Below are 17,081 nucleotides of genomic sequence, written 5' to 3'. Positions count from 1 at the left end.
ATTTTTGTGTTAATAAGCCTGACTTGAGCCTTTAAATTTCTTCTTGTATTACCTTGATTTGTTCCATGAATTGTTAGCCTGTTGGGCGTCTTGTTGTATTTGTATGCAGGTTGACATATACATGATAAATAAATGTGATGATCACATTGCATCATGTCATTTATTTGTCAAGGTTTTTGCTTGTTAAGCTGTAAGTGAATTTGATTTAGTTATTGAATACAAATCAAACCAAGAGTGAGATCAATTAGTTAAACCAATACAGTGTTAATATTTGAATGGGCCCCGGGCCACTTTGTACTTGAAAAGTTGGGCCCAGAGGTCAAAAAGGACCCCTGCTATAAGAAACCCAAAAAATCAATAAATCTAATATTGGTGTAGGTACTGGTGAGTGTAGCAATAATGATTGGGGTCATAGGTAAGATAATGACAGCATATTTTATTCACAAGTAATGTCATAATGATATAAACTATCCCTTGGTTACTGAACTTTCAGTGAGAATAATAATATATGTATGAACATGTTGGTCCAGTTTCCCTTTGGGGCACCTCTTCCTAAACTATTGTGAGAACAAATATTTTTAAAAAGGCAACTGTATTACAGTATTTCTGGGTCAAAATCAGATCAGAACCTACAGTGTGCACATGCGCAGAACGGGGATCGCTTACGTGACGGTCTGGGCAACTGAGCGCTAGCTTCCTCTTTCAAAATCTCACCGGTTCGTGTCGTGTTAGCTGGCTGTCCCACATCATGTTCAGAGCCGCCGTCCGACTCTCTGTCTCCGGGGTCCGGAGTTTAACCCGTACGCAGCCAGGGTGTAAAGGTATGTGTTCACCTCCGAATGTTATTTTTGTTAATTTGGTTGCTCCTGAAGCTGACTGGGCGAAGTTCAAACGGAAATCCTGTGTGGCTGTTGGCGCATGGCTAACGTTAACTGATATTAGCTTAGCAACTTAGCCAGTGTATCCTATCACGTATAATAACACGCCTAACTGTTAAACGTGTTTGCGTTTCAGTCAAATTATGTAGACTCGTGACAAATACTACTATTACCCTTAGAATTCGGATGTGTGCTGTTCTGAAAACGTATCCGTGTTGAGCTCGTTGGTGTCCTTGTCATGACCCGGTTCAGAGGCTCAAAATGGGGCCTGTGTTTCTGCTGCTGATGCTAGTTGCTAGTTAGCCACAACTTAGCCACATTATCGGTGTCAGGGAAGTGCAGCTGTAACGTTAGATGTAGCTATTATTGCAATTACAGATTACGTTATGGAAACTAAATACCAATCGCCTGATTTCCACATTCTCTTCAATATATTACGATAACTATAGCATAAATAGAAACTTCCTGGTTGCCGGTGTATTCCAGCTGGTGGGTGCAGTGGGTAGGTCATATCAGGACGTTGGCAATGATCCAGATGCATTGCATTACTAGACAGCACTTGTCCTTACTCACTTCACTCACTGTAGAGAACTCACCCTTGACTGTTTTTTGTCCTTCATTGCCTTGACACTAGGCGCCATTGTAAATGCTACATTTTATTGGCGAATCAGTCGACCAACTAACAGTTGTTTTCGTCATGCAGCTCTTTTGGCCTCGAGGTGTTACTCTCATGGGAAGCAAGAGACAGATGAGGAGTTTGATGCCCGCTGGGTCACCTATTTCAACAAGCAAGACATTGACGCATGGGAGCTGAGAAAAGGTATGTTTATGGATGTCAGACAGTGAAACTTAATGATTTGAGCATTGCTGTGATGAGATTGTTCATTTTTTCTTTTGTTCATTCACAGGATATTACTTTAAGGAAGTACACTATAAACTGTACTAGTAAGAGTACAAAAAATGCAAACGAGGTTAACTTAACATTCTTTATGAACTAGTATGCACATTATATTTTCCATAAAATGTGCACTGAATTTTGAATGGGTGACATAGCTGATCTGTCTGTAAATGGGATCAGTGTTGCCCTGATGACTTTTGTCTCTGTATCATTTAATGGGAGTGAAAAGCCCCGTCTACATTGAATACTATGGCCAGGTTTTATTGGGATGTTTTCAATACCGGTGCTCATTTGTTTTGTCATTTAAAGGTTCTCTATTTGATATTCAGAGCATCATTCTAGGTTAAGGCCACACTCAGACAGAGAACTGCACTGTGTGAAAAATGTGTGCAAGCACACACTTCTGGTAAATATTTTGTAACATGAAGACTATATCTTCTGTTTACCTCACTATGTAATTGTGAGGTAGTTTCCAGAGAAGAAATATTCCTGTTACAAAGCAATTTTAACGGTTATGCAGTGTTTTGAGTGAAGAGAAAAAAGCACAACCGAAGAAATGTTTTGAGGTATAGAAAAGAGAGTGAAACGGTGAAAAGCTCATTATCAGGGGACAAATGATGAGACCAGATACTTGTGGAAATTGTTCAGTAGGTAGTCCTAGTGGAAAAATATAGAATATCACCAGCCTTATCCTTTTAAGCCACAGAGGAAATTAAATAAAAGTGTTCAATTCTGTCTCTGTTCTCAATTTAAAAGATGTAATTTCTTCTTTCAGGGATGAACACATTAATTGGTTACGATCTGGTACCTGAGCCAAAGATTCTCGAGGCAGCACTGAGAGCCTGTCGGAGGTTAGACGACTTGGCCAGCGCCATCCGAATTTTGGAAGCTGTGAAGGTAAGAGAAAAGGCGTCCCTCCTGAGCTTGGTAATATTTTTTCGGGGACTATTGCCAATCAGCATCTTTGCGTGTTGGTTGTTATAAGTTAATGATTGATGTGTTTTTAATATTTGTCATTTCCTCAGGATAAATCCGGCCCTCATAAAGAAATCTACCCGTATCTCATCCAAGAGCTGAAGCCAACATTAGACGAGCTCGGCATCCCGACACCTGAAGAGCTCGGCATTGACAAAGTATAGATAAGAAGGTAATGGTTTTCTCTGATCAGTCGTGTGTTTGTCCCACATCAGGTTGGTCATTGGAGGGCAATCTAACCGAAATGTTGTTTGTTTTGTTTCAGACCAAATGACGGTGGATACCCCCAGGACACAGAACCCTTGTACTTAACTGTATGCCTCATATGATGCGTGTGATATTTAATTTGGCCTTTATTAAGTTCTTTTGCTTGTAAAATATTGATGAACATGATAAAGGAAAGTGTAACTTTATAGAGTGTCGCAAGTATTTTGGGATATTTTAAATAGTTTGAGTACTAATTGAAACAATACACTCAGTTAATTATAAGTTGTTTAAATGGAAAGCGCAGCGTCACTTGTATGCTTCATGTCTTGTGTCTGGACATTCTTGTGAGAGTCACATTTTGCCACCAGGGAGCAGCGTTTTCACATGAATGTAAAAATCATCTTACTGTATTCAATCTACATTACATCTGTTTTTATTTCAGGGAAAATTTACATGCTTGTAAAATAAAGGTGTTTAAGTAAAGTTATTATCGACACATAAATGGAATATTACCCCAAGAGATACTAAATATGACAACTTAAATTATTCGTTTTTTACAAGATTGAGACAGTACGGAATACTTGCAGTACATGGACATTTCAGGATTTAAAAGATAAAGAATATTGGAATGTTGTGCTTAGTATTATTATAACTATGAATGCTACTATTGGGATGAACAAAAAATACCTATGTGTCAAACTAAAACAAAAGATGTACTCAATGGTACAATTTCTTTTTTGTTGTTAAAATAACCTGATTTAAGTAAATATTTCAGAGTTTTTTTTTCTTTACTGTAACCTTTGCACGTATTTTCTGCTATTTGGCAAAACTGCAGTGCAGTAGAGGTATTAACAAGTCAACGGTATTTAAATGTGTTTAACACCTGGAAGCTCTAGTGTCCTTAGAAAACAATTACTTGATAAAGCAAGCTATTTTTGCCAACTTCAACATATATATATATATATATATATACACATAAATCTGTACCATTCAGGGCTCCACAATAAGGATTGTCCGCTTGCATGTGGCAACTAAAATGCCACAATGGGCTAGTAAATCTAGCAACTCAGTTGCTCGATCAGGCAAGTGGTAAAACATAATTAAACTCAGTTTTTCTCCAGATCTGATGATAGAAATAATGAATAAAGCTAAGGAGTGAGCCATCTTGTTTCCTTCTGTTGAGTTGCACATGTGAAATTCCAATCAGGCAGTCGAGAGAAAATGGCGGCTGGTAAAGAAAGTTTATGAGCTGAAGTGCAGGCAAGCACTTAAACTATATTGGAAACAGGATGTTTGTTGGGTGGCATCAGAGGATGTGGGGGAAACTCCAGGTCGATAAGGTTTAAACATGACAAATAACCTTGGTCTTTATTTGATAACTGCTAATAGTTAAAATATTTTTAAAGGGGCAATTAAAAATGTACATTGGGCAAGTAGATTTCTGAGCCACTGGTCCGAACTCGTGGCAAGGACAAAAAAAACATGAATGTGAAACCCTGCAAGTAAATCTATAGATAACCAGGAAAAATAGGAGTAACTGCTAATTAAATAAGTCACAATTCTACATCTACTCCTATTAGGCCACTTCTAGTCAAAGTGTACTTATTTGAGGGGAATTGGTTTACTATGTTTTTCCCTTTTCAATTCAAAGAATTCACCATTTGACAGCTTGTGTAGATGAATTATGTGATCTATTTCTCAATTTAAGTAAAGTGTCTGCCTAACACAGACATCTTGAGCTTAATGAAAGTATGAATTGAATTCTTGACATCAAAAAGTATTTTGTTCTTAACCTTTTAATCAATCCAGTCATGTCAACAGCATCTGCCTTGGGTTTTATAAAGAGGCGTTACTATAAGCACGGTTCCAGTATTGTCACATAGTATTGGGCTGCTCTTGGTGAACAAAGTGAAAGGTGAGAAGTGTTTTTGTTGCCAAGCAAAAGTCAGAAGCCCTATTTGTTGTTTGAGCTCCTTGAAACCATTTAATACTGATTGATAAAGTTGATCTGACTGCAACACATACATTGACGGTACCACCATGACCGAGATGAAAATGGACATTTCGTTGCAGTACCGCCAACAGATGACCTTTGCCGGCCTCTTTTATACACCTTTTGTTAAATGTTCTTAATCCTGCCCCAAAAGAAAAAAAGAGGACAATGACTACTGAACTATGACTTTATAGACTGAATTTACATGTTTTTGCCGTGAAATGTAACTGATTTAGCGGTGGAGGTGGGAAACGTGTCCTGTGGCTGTAGTGGTCAGACCCCGTTGCAATGGGAATGAAGCAGCTCCAGAATAAAATGTTTTTTTTCCTTCATATTTTTTAAGTGAAGCTAGTTTTATCTTAATAACCATTCCACTAGGATAATAGCAGTGGGTGGGTTATCTTTGTGAAGTGGGTGGGTATAGTTCTACAGATATGCCTGAAAGAAAACCCACTTTACGAGCTTTACGCACGGGGCGGGCCTTTCATTCATGCGAGTTGGGGGTGTAGACCACTCAGTCAAAGACAATCAAAGATGTTTGAGTTTCCATGCGCAGTGACCAGGGAGGTAAAGCGCAGAGCAATTTTACCCCTCCTCCAGTTCTAGCTCCGATCACTACGGCCTCCGAACAACGGGGGCTTTTAAATCACATTTGATCAGAGGAATCTTTTTTCCGTTTAAAAAGAAACTGATCATGCGATGCGATTTATTTCTGCCGGAGGGAAGAAGGAAAAACTAGATATAAGACCTGTTGGCGATGATGGATTACTCAAAGGCGCAAATGGTGAGTGTCGACGACTCTTTGGTAACGCTCCTACTCGTGTTTGTTACAGTAACAAAGCAAATGGCGATTAATCTAGACTTTTTAGGACCATTTGACCTTCACAGACTTAATTTCCGCGTTATTTTCGAATTAGGTTAAGCGTTTTTCATGATTATTAGTGTAGGCCTTGTTTTCGCATTAGCTGCACTGTGGAATAATTAATTTTCCATTTAAAAACTGAAAAAAACTATTTGTGAAATAACCTAACCCTAATCCTTTCATATTTAAGTAGCTTTTGACAAAAGCGAGGATACAGAAAGTCTCAGTGAGAAACATACTAAATAAGCTACTAAATTATTCTCAACTAAATTAATGTAATTATTGTCTTAAGCCATTAAGCTTAGTCTCACTTTAATCCACCATTACTGTGCTTTCTGAGTTCCAGACAGCTTATTTTTAAGTTTCCCTTTACATGGCTTACATTATGTTTTGTATTCCAAAACAAATATGTATAACTTTGTTCAGACAATATACTTAGTATTTAATCAACACATTTAGGTTAATTTGTCTCTTTCAGCCTTGTTATACTTGTTGAATGTTGTTTCTTTTATTTATAACTTTGGATAATCATTTGTAGTATATAAAAGCACAAACTCAAACATTTTCTCATTAAGTTGGTGATTTAAATTTGTTTTGTCTTTTGTTCGTAGTCAAACTTATCCGAGGAGGGCAGTTCAGCTGGGTGTCCACAGTCCAGTAATGCCGGGGTGAAGCTGGAGGCGGTGATGGAGCAGCTGCAGAGACAACATGGGGCTAAACTGGAGATGAACCTGCAAGAGAAACATCTTCTCCACGCCCAGCTCCTGTTTGCTCAACATGCTGCTGCAGCGAGAGCCTCTGGCTCCAGACTGGAATCTGCATTATTTGGCAAAGCAGATGGACAGACTTATCAGGCAGCTCAACAAGCTTTGAAAAGCCATTTCAGCAGAATAGATCCAGATGAGGAAGATGAAGACTCTGATGAGGAGGAACAGGAAATGGTGGAGCCTGAAGAGAATGACGAGGTGGAGGAAGATGATGAGGAGGAGGATGTGGGGGACGGGCCTCATCAGCAAGTGAAGAAGCCTGGACTCCAGCAGGTTGCAGGCTTCCCTTTCACTCCGTACGCCACACCTCACTCGTCTGCTGTGAAGCAAATGTCAGAGTCTCCGCCTTTAGCAATAAAACAGGAGCATGAGGAGAAAGAGCTTCTGTCTCCTGCAGGCCAACACAACTTCACGTCACCCAATGGCTTCGCTGACTGGGGCTATGATGAGCCATTGAAACAAGTAAGTTATCTTTGATTTAACTGCCCAAATCAAAGCCATAATGTTTTTCTTCGCTGTATTGTTTACCATTTTTCATAGTGAACACTTTCTCTCATGAATTACATATACGAATCCCATTGTAATATCTCTGTCCACTCTTAGATATATTACAGTGATTATAACTCCATTTTGAAGTAGCCAGAGCCTGAATTCAAGAACTGAACATCTGTGCCTCTCCCTGTTTGCTGGTGTGTGTTCTAACTCTTATTATTAATCGTTGACTTGTTCCTGCTGAGAGTCAGGCTCACCGCTGCCTGGCCTGCCTCCTGTCCTCTCGCATATCGGGTGAAGGAGCGTTTCCTATTGGCAAGATGCCCGAACTTGGTAGTGTTTAATTACTGGCCAGGCCAAAGATCTCTCCTTCTGCTATGCTGCACCTCATTTCTCACACTCTTGAAAAAGCGACCTCGCCACTGGCCGAGCTAATTGGTCTTGGCTGTGGGTCTTGGCTGTGGTCCAATCCTAACTGTTCAAAGCCACTGGTTCAGGCCTCACAGAGATGAAGTCAAAATGAGAGCAAAGGATTAATGAAATAGCCTCAATGTTTATGGACAAGGTTGGCTTCAAGGGTTAACTGCTGTAAGGAATTGCCCCTTTACCCAGCAATTCCTTTCAGTAATTAACCCTTTCCTCATTGTGTCAGACAGCTCTCCCTTTAAATGAGACCCAAAGTTAGTATTTACGAGTGCTTTCCAACAGATATGTTTGACTACTGATAGTAAACAGAGGGTCCCTTCAGAGATTCTTTTCTTTCTTTATGGAGACCAGTCTGATTGGTTCTTCTGTGTGTGTATGTGTGCGTTACCCTTAAAAAGGCCCCACTTCAATACAATACATTATGATTAATGAGGCCTGTGGCCAGAAGGACAGCTGGGTTAGTGCCTCACAGTATACCAGCAAACAGCTACCCATAAAGTTTACTTACAGTATACTTTCTGTGGAGCAGAATGGGCTGTTGGTATAATGTTATCACTTTTACACATCTCATGTTCATTATTTAGAGATACTCATATTTTGTCTTTCCACTCTGTTGCCTGTGTTTTGGTACAAGTAACATGTGGAGGGAAAAGTTACCGGTTCTCTATTAATTTAAATAATGTATAAGCGACTCGCTCGGTCAGAAACCTCATTGCTGACGCAGCTCAGTGGATGGGTTTGCATAATTTAGCCGTCGCTTAGCAACACTTAATGGCAGCTTATTTCAACTGCAAGTAATCAATACATTATATGGCCAGAGAATTGCATTTCCTTTTGTCAAACCAGCACACAACACCTAGAGCAATGAAGAACATTTGTTCTGTTTTAATGAAAGCACAATGACGAGTTGTTAAAAAAAAAAAAAAAAAAAAAAAAAAAGTGTGTGTGTGTGTGTGTGTTTAAAGCACAGGAAACCTCTCTACCATAATTTATCATTTAAACAAATGTTTGAGAGGCGTTTGCTTTGCAAATTTGAGTCGAGATTTAGGAGGGTTATTTAACTTAATCCTATTTTCCTATGTGTTCAGTTTATCTAAAAAGCATTATATTTTTCTTTATCATTGCTAACTAGTTTGTAGGAAATATTATTGACCTTAGCAAGCTTTGTTAAATGGCATGCAGCTTATAACCAGACACTAAAATGTCTTTTGTGTTTGTTTTGGCAGTGTTTGAAAACAGGACTCCTTCAGTGGTTTGCATGAAGCTGTTTTTGTGACATGCACGTAAATATGTTCACTTAGTTAGCTTAAAATGGGGTCTTCTTGCAAGTTAATGGTGGCTGGTTGAAATGATTATAAAGATTTACTCTTGTTACCCTCTTTCCATCCTAAAATCAGCTCCCTCTCTAACTTCTTTAGCCTTTTCTTTCAGTCATTTCGTTAGTTACACATCTTTGAAGATGTGGATAATGTTGTACAAGCCTCACCATGCGGTGCAGCCATTGTTCACTCCTTGTGTGCGGTCTCACTGTACACCCTTAAATGTCTCATGGGCGGGGGAAAGGGCCCCTGTTTGCTCTCAGTCCCAGCTCACCGCACAGCAAGGGGCCAGATAAATTATCTTGACTTGTTCGGGTTGACTAAATAATTTCATTTGGATTAAACATTTGGTGCCCCTGTGGTTACATTGACATTACGAGAGGGATATGTTTACACTGCTGCTCTGCTGGAGCAGCTGAATGATTTTAATGAAGCTCATTATAAAAGGCAGTTTCCGTATTTCTTAGGTGCATTTCAAATAAAGTGTAATATATTTGGGTTTTAGTATTATTATTATTATTATTTTATCTTGACTGGTTGAACAGACATACTTTTAGAGAACTACTTTGTGTGTTTAGTAATATGCGTTAAACGGATAATTTGAATATATAAAACACAATAAAAACAAGCTTTTTTTAACAAAACAAAAGAAACCTTTTCCTGACCTACATACTGAATACTATCAGGATTCCCAGGGCTGAATGTGTGAAAAATGTGTGAGCAATTAACTGAAAGCTCTTTGTTAATAGAGCCACAGTAGGTCTCACTTGCTCATCAATAAGAGGGGGAAGGGTTTTATTTCCATTTCATGGTGAAAAGACTGGGATGTTTATCTACCTTCACCTCAATAAGCTCTCTGCTGGCGGAGTAGAAGTCCTTTATCAGAAATGTCTAAGCTGAAGCCATTAGATGTGTCAACAGCTGTGCCACCATAGAGGCAGTTGTATGTGTAAAGTGGAAACGGTTACATATGGTTTCACAACTAAAAACAGGAATAGACTCTTTTTTTACAGAGGAAATGTTGGTGTTTAAAGAGGTCCATTAAAGCAGTGGTTCCCAGCCCAAGGAGCAACTTACGTTTGTATTTCTTGGCAGAAATTGAATTAAGTAATAAAAAAATCGATTTAGAAAATGCAGTATATCTTCATCAGTCAGCTGTATAACCTGTGTTGTGATTTAGAGTGTGTGAAAGAAACAGTTGGATGAAAGTATTGAATAAATGGTTGAAATAGTTGGCTGAAAGTAATGTATTCATGGTTAAAAAGTTGTCTGAAAGTAATGTATAAATGGTTGAAATGTGATTGTTTCAAATATATTCATATTATCTCTGATGGGGTTGAGGGGGAACCTCTGCGTTAGAATTATACGTAGCTGTTTGTGTGTCAGCATTTTCAGTTTGAATAGTGTTTTTACTCTAAACAAGATAGTTACAGTTGGACATCCAACAAGTCATTGGTTCCCATGTATTTTGGAGCTTAAAGAGTGAAATGTAATGGGCATTATTGGTATTAGCCCCAGGTGAGCTCAAGATGCCAAAACAAACATTTAATGGATGTGCTAATGTGTTTTAAGTATAACATGATACATTTAAATGCAAGTATCAAGTAAAATTGTTATGAGAGACAATGAAATACAAAAACAACAGACAAACAAGCATTTGATCCTGTCACATACAAAAACACATTTTGTTTTTGATAATACACATGAAGGAATAGAAGGGATACTACATTAATTGTAATGACAGGCCATTCTTAAGAATGTTCTACCAACCATGTGTAATTTTCATACTTGCAGCATCATGCAGCTCTCGGCATGCGTTAGCAGGACAATAACTTCTCAGCAGGCTTTTCCACGCAGTTGCACACACACTGCCCTCCACTCACATTTTTAACCTTTAACTGTCATATAAAGGGTGGGTGGGTTATGGAGGAATAACATGTCACATTAAACTACCTAATGAGCGTGAGACCTTTCATTAATCTTCTTTTTTTTTTTTTTTTTTAACAGTGCCCCGCTTTAAACGGACACTCCCTTTGAGAAATATAAGTGTGCAGGGTTTTTAAAAACATGTCTGTTATTGTTGTTGTTGTTATTGTTATCATTGTCCATATCTGTTTTAGTCTGATAAGCAATTAAGAATTACTAAGAAAACTTGCCAGTGTTTTTGACATGCTCTCCCCATTAAACTCATCATATAATGCACAAGTGGGACAATCTGGAGGACAAACGGTTGACTAATTTTTCTCTGTATGTGTGTATTTACAGAGAGGAAATGCCATCTGGGCTGAGGAAAATGAAGGAGGAAAAATAAGAGGGGAACCATCCAGGGACTTTGCCAAGGCATGTAAATGAGAAAATGGCTGAAGTCATCACAGAGTAAAAGGTGATTAGCTTGTTGCTCATGTGTTGTTGTTTTTTCTTTTTCTTTTTTTAACTTGCAGCTATATGAACTGGATAATGACCCCCAACGGAAGGAGTTCCTTGATCAACTCTTTGTCTTCATGCAGAAACGTGGTAAGATTCAGAGTTGGAGCCTGTTCAAATCCTTTTGTTTTTGTGAGTAGCTATGAGACATCTTTCTGGTATATTGAGAAATTACTGCAAGTGAATGCAACAACATGCGCTATTTTTAATAATATACACTTTAAATTCCATATACAACTGATGGATTTAATTATTAATTGGTCAACAGATTTTCATCACTGTCTTAACTGATGTTAAAAGCAGTTGTGCAGATAAATTTGGTCAAATGAAAACAAATCCCAGTCAAACAGAAGTAGATATAGTCTGTCTGCAATGTTTACTCATGTCCACGAAGGTCATGGTAACAGAAAATGTTTGTGTGTCTGTGACATGTGTTTATCTTAAGCACAAAGAAATCTTGTTTCTACAATTGCTGTTAGCCTCCTTGCTTAATTGGCTTTACTTCAAGTCGGGATTGCATGGGTTAGCTGTCAACCCCTGTGATTGGCAGGCACTGCTGGCTCTAAAATCACCCTTCCCCCCTGCGCTCAAATCAATGCAGCAACAGAGCTGCTGTGGAATTGTCCCCACCCCCATCCATCTGAAATAAGCTTCATTAGAGAATCTATCCACGCAGATTATACATGCTAAGCCATATTACTTAACATTAACCCCGGAGCCGAAGGGGCGTAAATCAGAGTATGTTGTTCTTGTTTTCCGTTGTCCCCTTATCTTATTGCATGCCAACTTCACAGAAGTAGAATTCAAAGACAATAAACACATTTCATTGGATTTAAAGAATGTCTGTGTCCTCCTCTCACTCATTCAGGAACTCCTGTTAACCGCATCCCCATCATGGCAAAGCAGGTGCTGGACCTGTACATGCTTTATAAGCTTGTGACAGAGAAGGGAGGCCTTGTGGAGGTTATTAACAAGAAGATCTGGAGGGAGATCACTAAAGGTCTCAACCTCCCCACATCCATCACCAGCGCAGCCTTCACTCTCCGCACACAGTACGTGTCTCTCTCATTTTTATCAGAAAAGCCCAAAAGCTGTTGCGAAGACAGACGTTTTCTTCAAGAACAATCGAAAGAATAAAATGTGCTTCAGTGTGAAGAAATAGACAAATATTTTTGTTTAAATGTGAATTTAAAGTCTCTTTAAATGGTTTAAAATGTAATATCCTGAAATGATTGAAGTTATTATTTAACATTGGTTATAATATTTTCAATTGATTGAACAATAATTATTATAATATTGACAAATAAATTAGATTTTTTTTCAGTATTTCTACTCCATGTGGTGTGGCCTTTAGTAATGATTGCATTACAGTATTCAGTTTATCACATTAATAAATATCCATCTATTTTCAACCTTATGTGAGAGACATTGACTACATTTTGAGAAATTATATTATCTATCTATCTATTCGAGAGAGAGAGAGAGAGAGAGAGAGAGAGAGAGAGAGAGAGAGAGAGAGAGAGAGAGAGAGAGAGAGAGAGAGAGAGAGAGAGAGAGAGAGAGAGAGAGAGAGATGTATATTGTAAACAACATATATGTATGTATATATATATATATATATATCTAACAACTACAATTAGTAGTTGTTACATTATTATTTGCTATTATGTTTGCCATACTTTTTTTTTCATCTTGAAGGCAGCTGCGTATTTTACTAAATGATGAAAAGTTAATGTTTCGTGCAGCAAAATAACAAAATAATTCAAAATAATTTCTGTAAAGTAAATCCCCCAGCTTTGATATCTTTCTTTCAGATTAGTTTATAATTGTTTTTATGCTGTGTGTATCTCGACATTTAATAGTAATTAAAGAATATATGTCACCTTAAACATGAACACAGTTTGAGTAAGTAAAACACAAACATTTCATAATACTGATATTTTCATTCTCTTTGAAGTTAAAAAGTCTCTTTTCAGTAAAAAGGGAAGCTATTTCATTGATGCATTAAACGTTCTTCGTTGATCTTTTACACCCAGATTATCTTTATTTTAATATAGGGCTCGATTGCACCAGATCAATTGACAAATTTGAAATTTCTTTTGCAGGTATATGAAGTACCTTTACCCGTTTGAGTGTGAGAAGAAGGGTCTGAGTTCTCCAGGCGAGCTGCAGGCTGCCATCGACAGTAATCGCAGAGAAGGTCGACGTCCCAGCTACACCAACAGCTTATACCGCTACTCTACCTCCCCGAGCTCCGCTTCACATGCCCTCCTCTCTTCACCCACTATGCAAACCACCCCAACCGGACACAACGGCCTAAATACATCTGCCAGCGCAAATCTGAAGAGAAACACAGGTGTGCCCCATTGTGTGTTATGTAAGAAAACTGGTATCCCTGATTTTGTTTATTTTGTAAATCATTCTTGTCTCAAAAAAGGCCGATTAGTACTTTGATCACCATTCTAAAAATACCTTGGATTCCATATTGTTTATACCAATCCATCAGAAGACTCCTACTTGATTATTAAAGCATGTTTTAACTATTTTAACCTTTTGCGGTGAACCAGGGTTTACGATACTTGTGGTTTAAATCTTACTGCACGTTGAGCAGATTTATCTTTTTTTTTCAGTATTAATGTAGGTTTCATTGGCAGGATTATGTTTCAGGCATATTATGAACTTCTGTCTACCGTTGCTTTTTCTTTGTGCTGTTCTTCTCATTTCACAACGTGTTTAAAATAATTTTCGCTGTGGTTTTTTTTTACTGATCAGATGAGATGTCAACCCCTGTGTTACCCAGCCGGCTGCCCATGGCTCTGGCCCTGGGGCAGCAGCAGCAGCAGCAGCAGCAGCAGCAGCAGCAGCAGCAGCGGCGGCGGCAGCAGCAGCAGCTGGCACAAGCTTTGACGTTGGAGCAGTTCAGAGAGAGGCTCGAGCGAGGAGCCGGAGGAGCTGCAGCCGATGGTCCAGAGAAGAAAATGATGCGGATGGCGGAGGAGCAGCAACGCCTCATGCAGCAGGCCCTCCAACAAAACCTCCTGGCCTTTGCATCTCACTTCAACCCCATGAACCTCAAACTTAACAATGGACATGGTGAGTGGTCTTCGCTGGGATGATACATAGCCTGTTATCACTTAACATGATTTCCTGAAAGTCCATAAATTGGAGTATTTTCTTTTTCTCCCACAGAGAGCAAACAGGATTTGGCTCTGAGTATCTCCACTAATGGAGCAGCCAGTATCAGTGTATCTGTGGAGGTCAATGGCACCGTTTACTCAGGTGAGTAATTACATTTTAACAGGGTTTTGACCTTAATGTGTGTTTTAAAAAAAAAAAAAAGAAGCAGCTAGGAAATGTATTTTTATAACGTTTTTGCTGTTTACAAATTTGCTATAATTTAGTTTCATATCATTTTATTTATATATATCTTCTGTTTATTTTGTAGTCAATTTGAATGTACATTGCGAAACCAACGCTCATTCTTGTGAGATGTGAGACTTCACTTTACAATACATCGCACTTTAATCCGTACAAAAGCAGTGTAAAAAAAAACACAAGTTGTGGTTTTAGAAGGGGTTGTGTGCCAGACTATTTCATGGCTTGGAGCAGTGACTTCCTTCCACAATGTGTTGTTTATACACTGTTTAGGTATTAAACAAATATGTCATTTGTTAATTAATGGGATTTGTTACCTTTCAATAGTGCTAGGCTAGCGGTTTCCATCCACTTCTATTCTGTATGCTACGCTAAGCTAGCCTGCTGGTTCTAGCTTTATGTTGTGCACAGACATGAGAGGTTTCAATAGGCCCTTCTAACTCCCAGCAAGAAGCAAATTAGCATCTTTTCCAAAATGCTGAGTTATTCCTTTAATACTACTGTATTTTACTGTCTCATTTTCCTGTTTTTAATCTGTCTCTCTATTGTGTAGACTGCAGCACTAAAGGCTTTATTCTTCTGAATATTAAGTACTTAATGTATTCAAATTCTCCCTTGAACTTGACCTTAGAATCAGTCATTTCTACAAATATGACCAGTTAATCATTCAATACATCTTTTTTTTATGTCGTTTGTTTTAACTTCGTTCTTCTCTCTGATCTCTGTATTGCAGGAATGCTGTTTGCTCAGAAGTCAGCTGCTCCTGTGGCGTCACAGAACGTAACTCTGGCAGGAACAAATGGTTTCAGTGCCATGTCCTCCTCACACAGTCCCTCCTCTTCATCTTCCTCCTCAAAGGGACCACATTAAGCCTCACTGGTCTCTAAATCTGTCTGTAGCTAAATAATTAATAATACATTTGCAATATGCATACTTCTCTTGTCAGGCAAGAAGTGTGTAAACTATACTGCTGTTTGCTTGCACACCTCTACTAGTCGACCTCCTGTCTGTTCACTCAAGCAGTGCAGTCTTTTTGCTAAACTCAGCCGTAACGCATGAGGAAATCAACCATTTGTTTTTCCATTTTGACGACGTAATGTACTTTTAAATGAGTCTTGTCAAGGAGACATTGATATTTCACCTGAAAGGCTTAAACATTTACCATAATATGGATTCAGATTATAGTTACCTTTGTGCCTGTTAGAAGCTTTTCTGTTTAAAAATGTAGTGGGATTCATGTCTAAAGGGCTTTACAAGGTTTGTTCAGAAGTGTCTATAGAGCCTCGTTGGGTATCAACTGCATTTATAGCTAATTATGGAACCGTTCTGTAGCTGCCTTTTTCCATAGTAGAACAGTGTGGTTGCCAAAAGTGCAGCTAATGAAGACCAAAAAGCCTTAGTTCAATGTTATAGCTCTTGTCTGTATTTTTCTGAAGCCATTTTGTATCCCTCCAAGTAAACATTTGGTTTAACCCGAGTGAAAGCTCATAGTTTATACTTTTCATAGCAGCTTTCAGGGATTATGTACATCATCGGTTTCCTTAAGAATTAGAGAAATTTGGTGCAGTTTGGTTGGATTGGATATGTTTATGTTTTGTATTGTGTTTCATTTAACTCTTATTTAATCATTTGTCTCTGCATCAAAATTACAGAATTTTTATTTCAAGTCAGCTTTGAATTGAAAAAGGCAAAAAATTTGAGACACGGTTTTGCTGGGACTTGTATGTAGGATGGAAGTGATTCAACATTTACCTCAATTGACTTCCCATGTTGGTAAGTTTCTCTGGAATTTATTCTGGACTCAGGAATGTCCTCTGGACTCATCATTGTTAAACTGTATCTCATTATATATTGCAGTGTTGTATTTGCATAAACACAGAGAATGTATCACTAATGACCTCAAGCTTTTGACAAGTGAACACTGAAACAGTTCTACCTCACTCTTCTCGAGAAATATGCAATACTTTGTATGTGGACAATCAAGTAGACATATCAATCATGCAAACAAATGTCACTGTGAACTTTAAAAATCAAGGTTATGTTAAACTCTGTTTTGGTCTTTGATTACTGTATTTCTTGGACATGTGGTCATGAAGAATAAAACAATCTTGTGTGCTGTAGAAAGACTGTTCTTTTTTTACATACAGTCAATCTTACCTTTGTGAATCCCTCAGGGCTATATATTTATTGTTAATGCTAGTCGGCAGTTCCACCGGGTTGGATTCCTTCAGCTCAGACTCTGGCGGGGCCTCCAGCAGCGACCAGCCCACCGCAGACAGACCCAGATCTGGCTTCGCTGTCGCCTTCGACATGCAGTCGTAAGCTCCAACAAGAGGAGGAGAGCTCTGTGCCCGGCAGCAGCGTCTCCCCCTCCAGCCAGGGACAGAGCTTCACCTCGCTGCTCCTCCTGTCCCCGCTGGGAGCCAATCCCGACGCCACGCTGTTGGGGGCCTTGGCTGTAGTGC

The 17,081-nt window shown here is 38.7% G+C and overlaps 2 protein-coding genes across 2 annotated transcripts; both read left to right on the top strand.

The window, feature by feature from the left end:
* Positions 1-671: 671 nt before the first annotated feature.
* Positions 672-3,445, top strand: cox5aa (cytochrome c oxidase subunit 5Aa). The gene is made up of 5 exons (XM_068723704.1): positions 672-821; positions 1,582-1,698; positions 2,552-2,673; positions 2,802-2,923; positions 3,017-3,445. The coding sequence occupies exons 1-4, from the start codon at positions 749-751 to the stop codon at positions 2,913-2,915; spliced, it is 426 nt and encodes a 141-aa protein (XP_068579805.1). The 5' UTR covers positions 672-748; the 3' UTR covers positions 2,916-2,923; positions 3,017-3,445.
* A 2,118-nt stretch (positions 3,446-5,563) lies between these two features.
* Positions 5,564-16,724, top strand: arid3b (AT-rich interactive domain 3B). The gene is made up of 9 exons (XM_068724044.1): positions 5,564-5,735; positions 6,425-7,042; positions 11,083-11,157; positions 11,259-11,331; positions 12,110-12,293; positions 13,347-13,597; positions 14,014-14,334; positions 14,431-14,520; positions 15,350-16,724. Exons 1-9 carry the CDS (start codon positions 5,709-5,711, stop codon positions 15,484-15,486), a joined length of 1,776 nt encoding a protein of 591 aa, XP_068580145.1. The 5' UTR covers positions 5,564-5,708; the 3' UTR covers positions 15,487-16,724.
* The last annotated feature ends 357 nt before the right edge of the window (positions 16,725-17,081 follow it).

Source organism: Cebidichthys violaceus, unplaced genomic scaffold (genome assembly GCF_023349555.1).
Source record: "Cebidichthys violaceus isolate CVI_PGR_0920_01 unplaced genomic scaffold, fCebVio1.0.p SCAF_3, whole genome shotgun sequence".
Classification (NCBI taxonomy): domain Eukaryota; kingdom Metazoa; phylum Chordata; class Actinopteri; order Perciformes; family Stichaeidae; genus Cebidichthys; species Cebidichthys violaceus.
The sequence above is the reverse complement of the archived record's forward strand: the minus strand, read 5'-3'. Positions and strand labels throughout refer to the sequence as shown.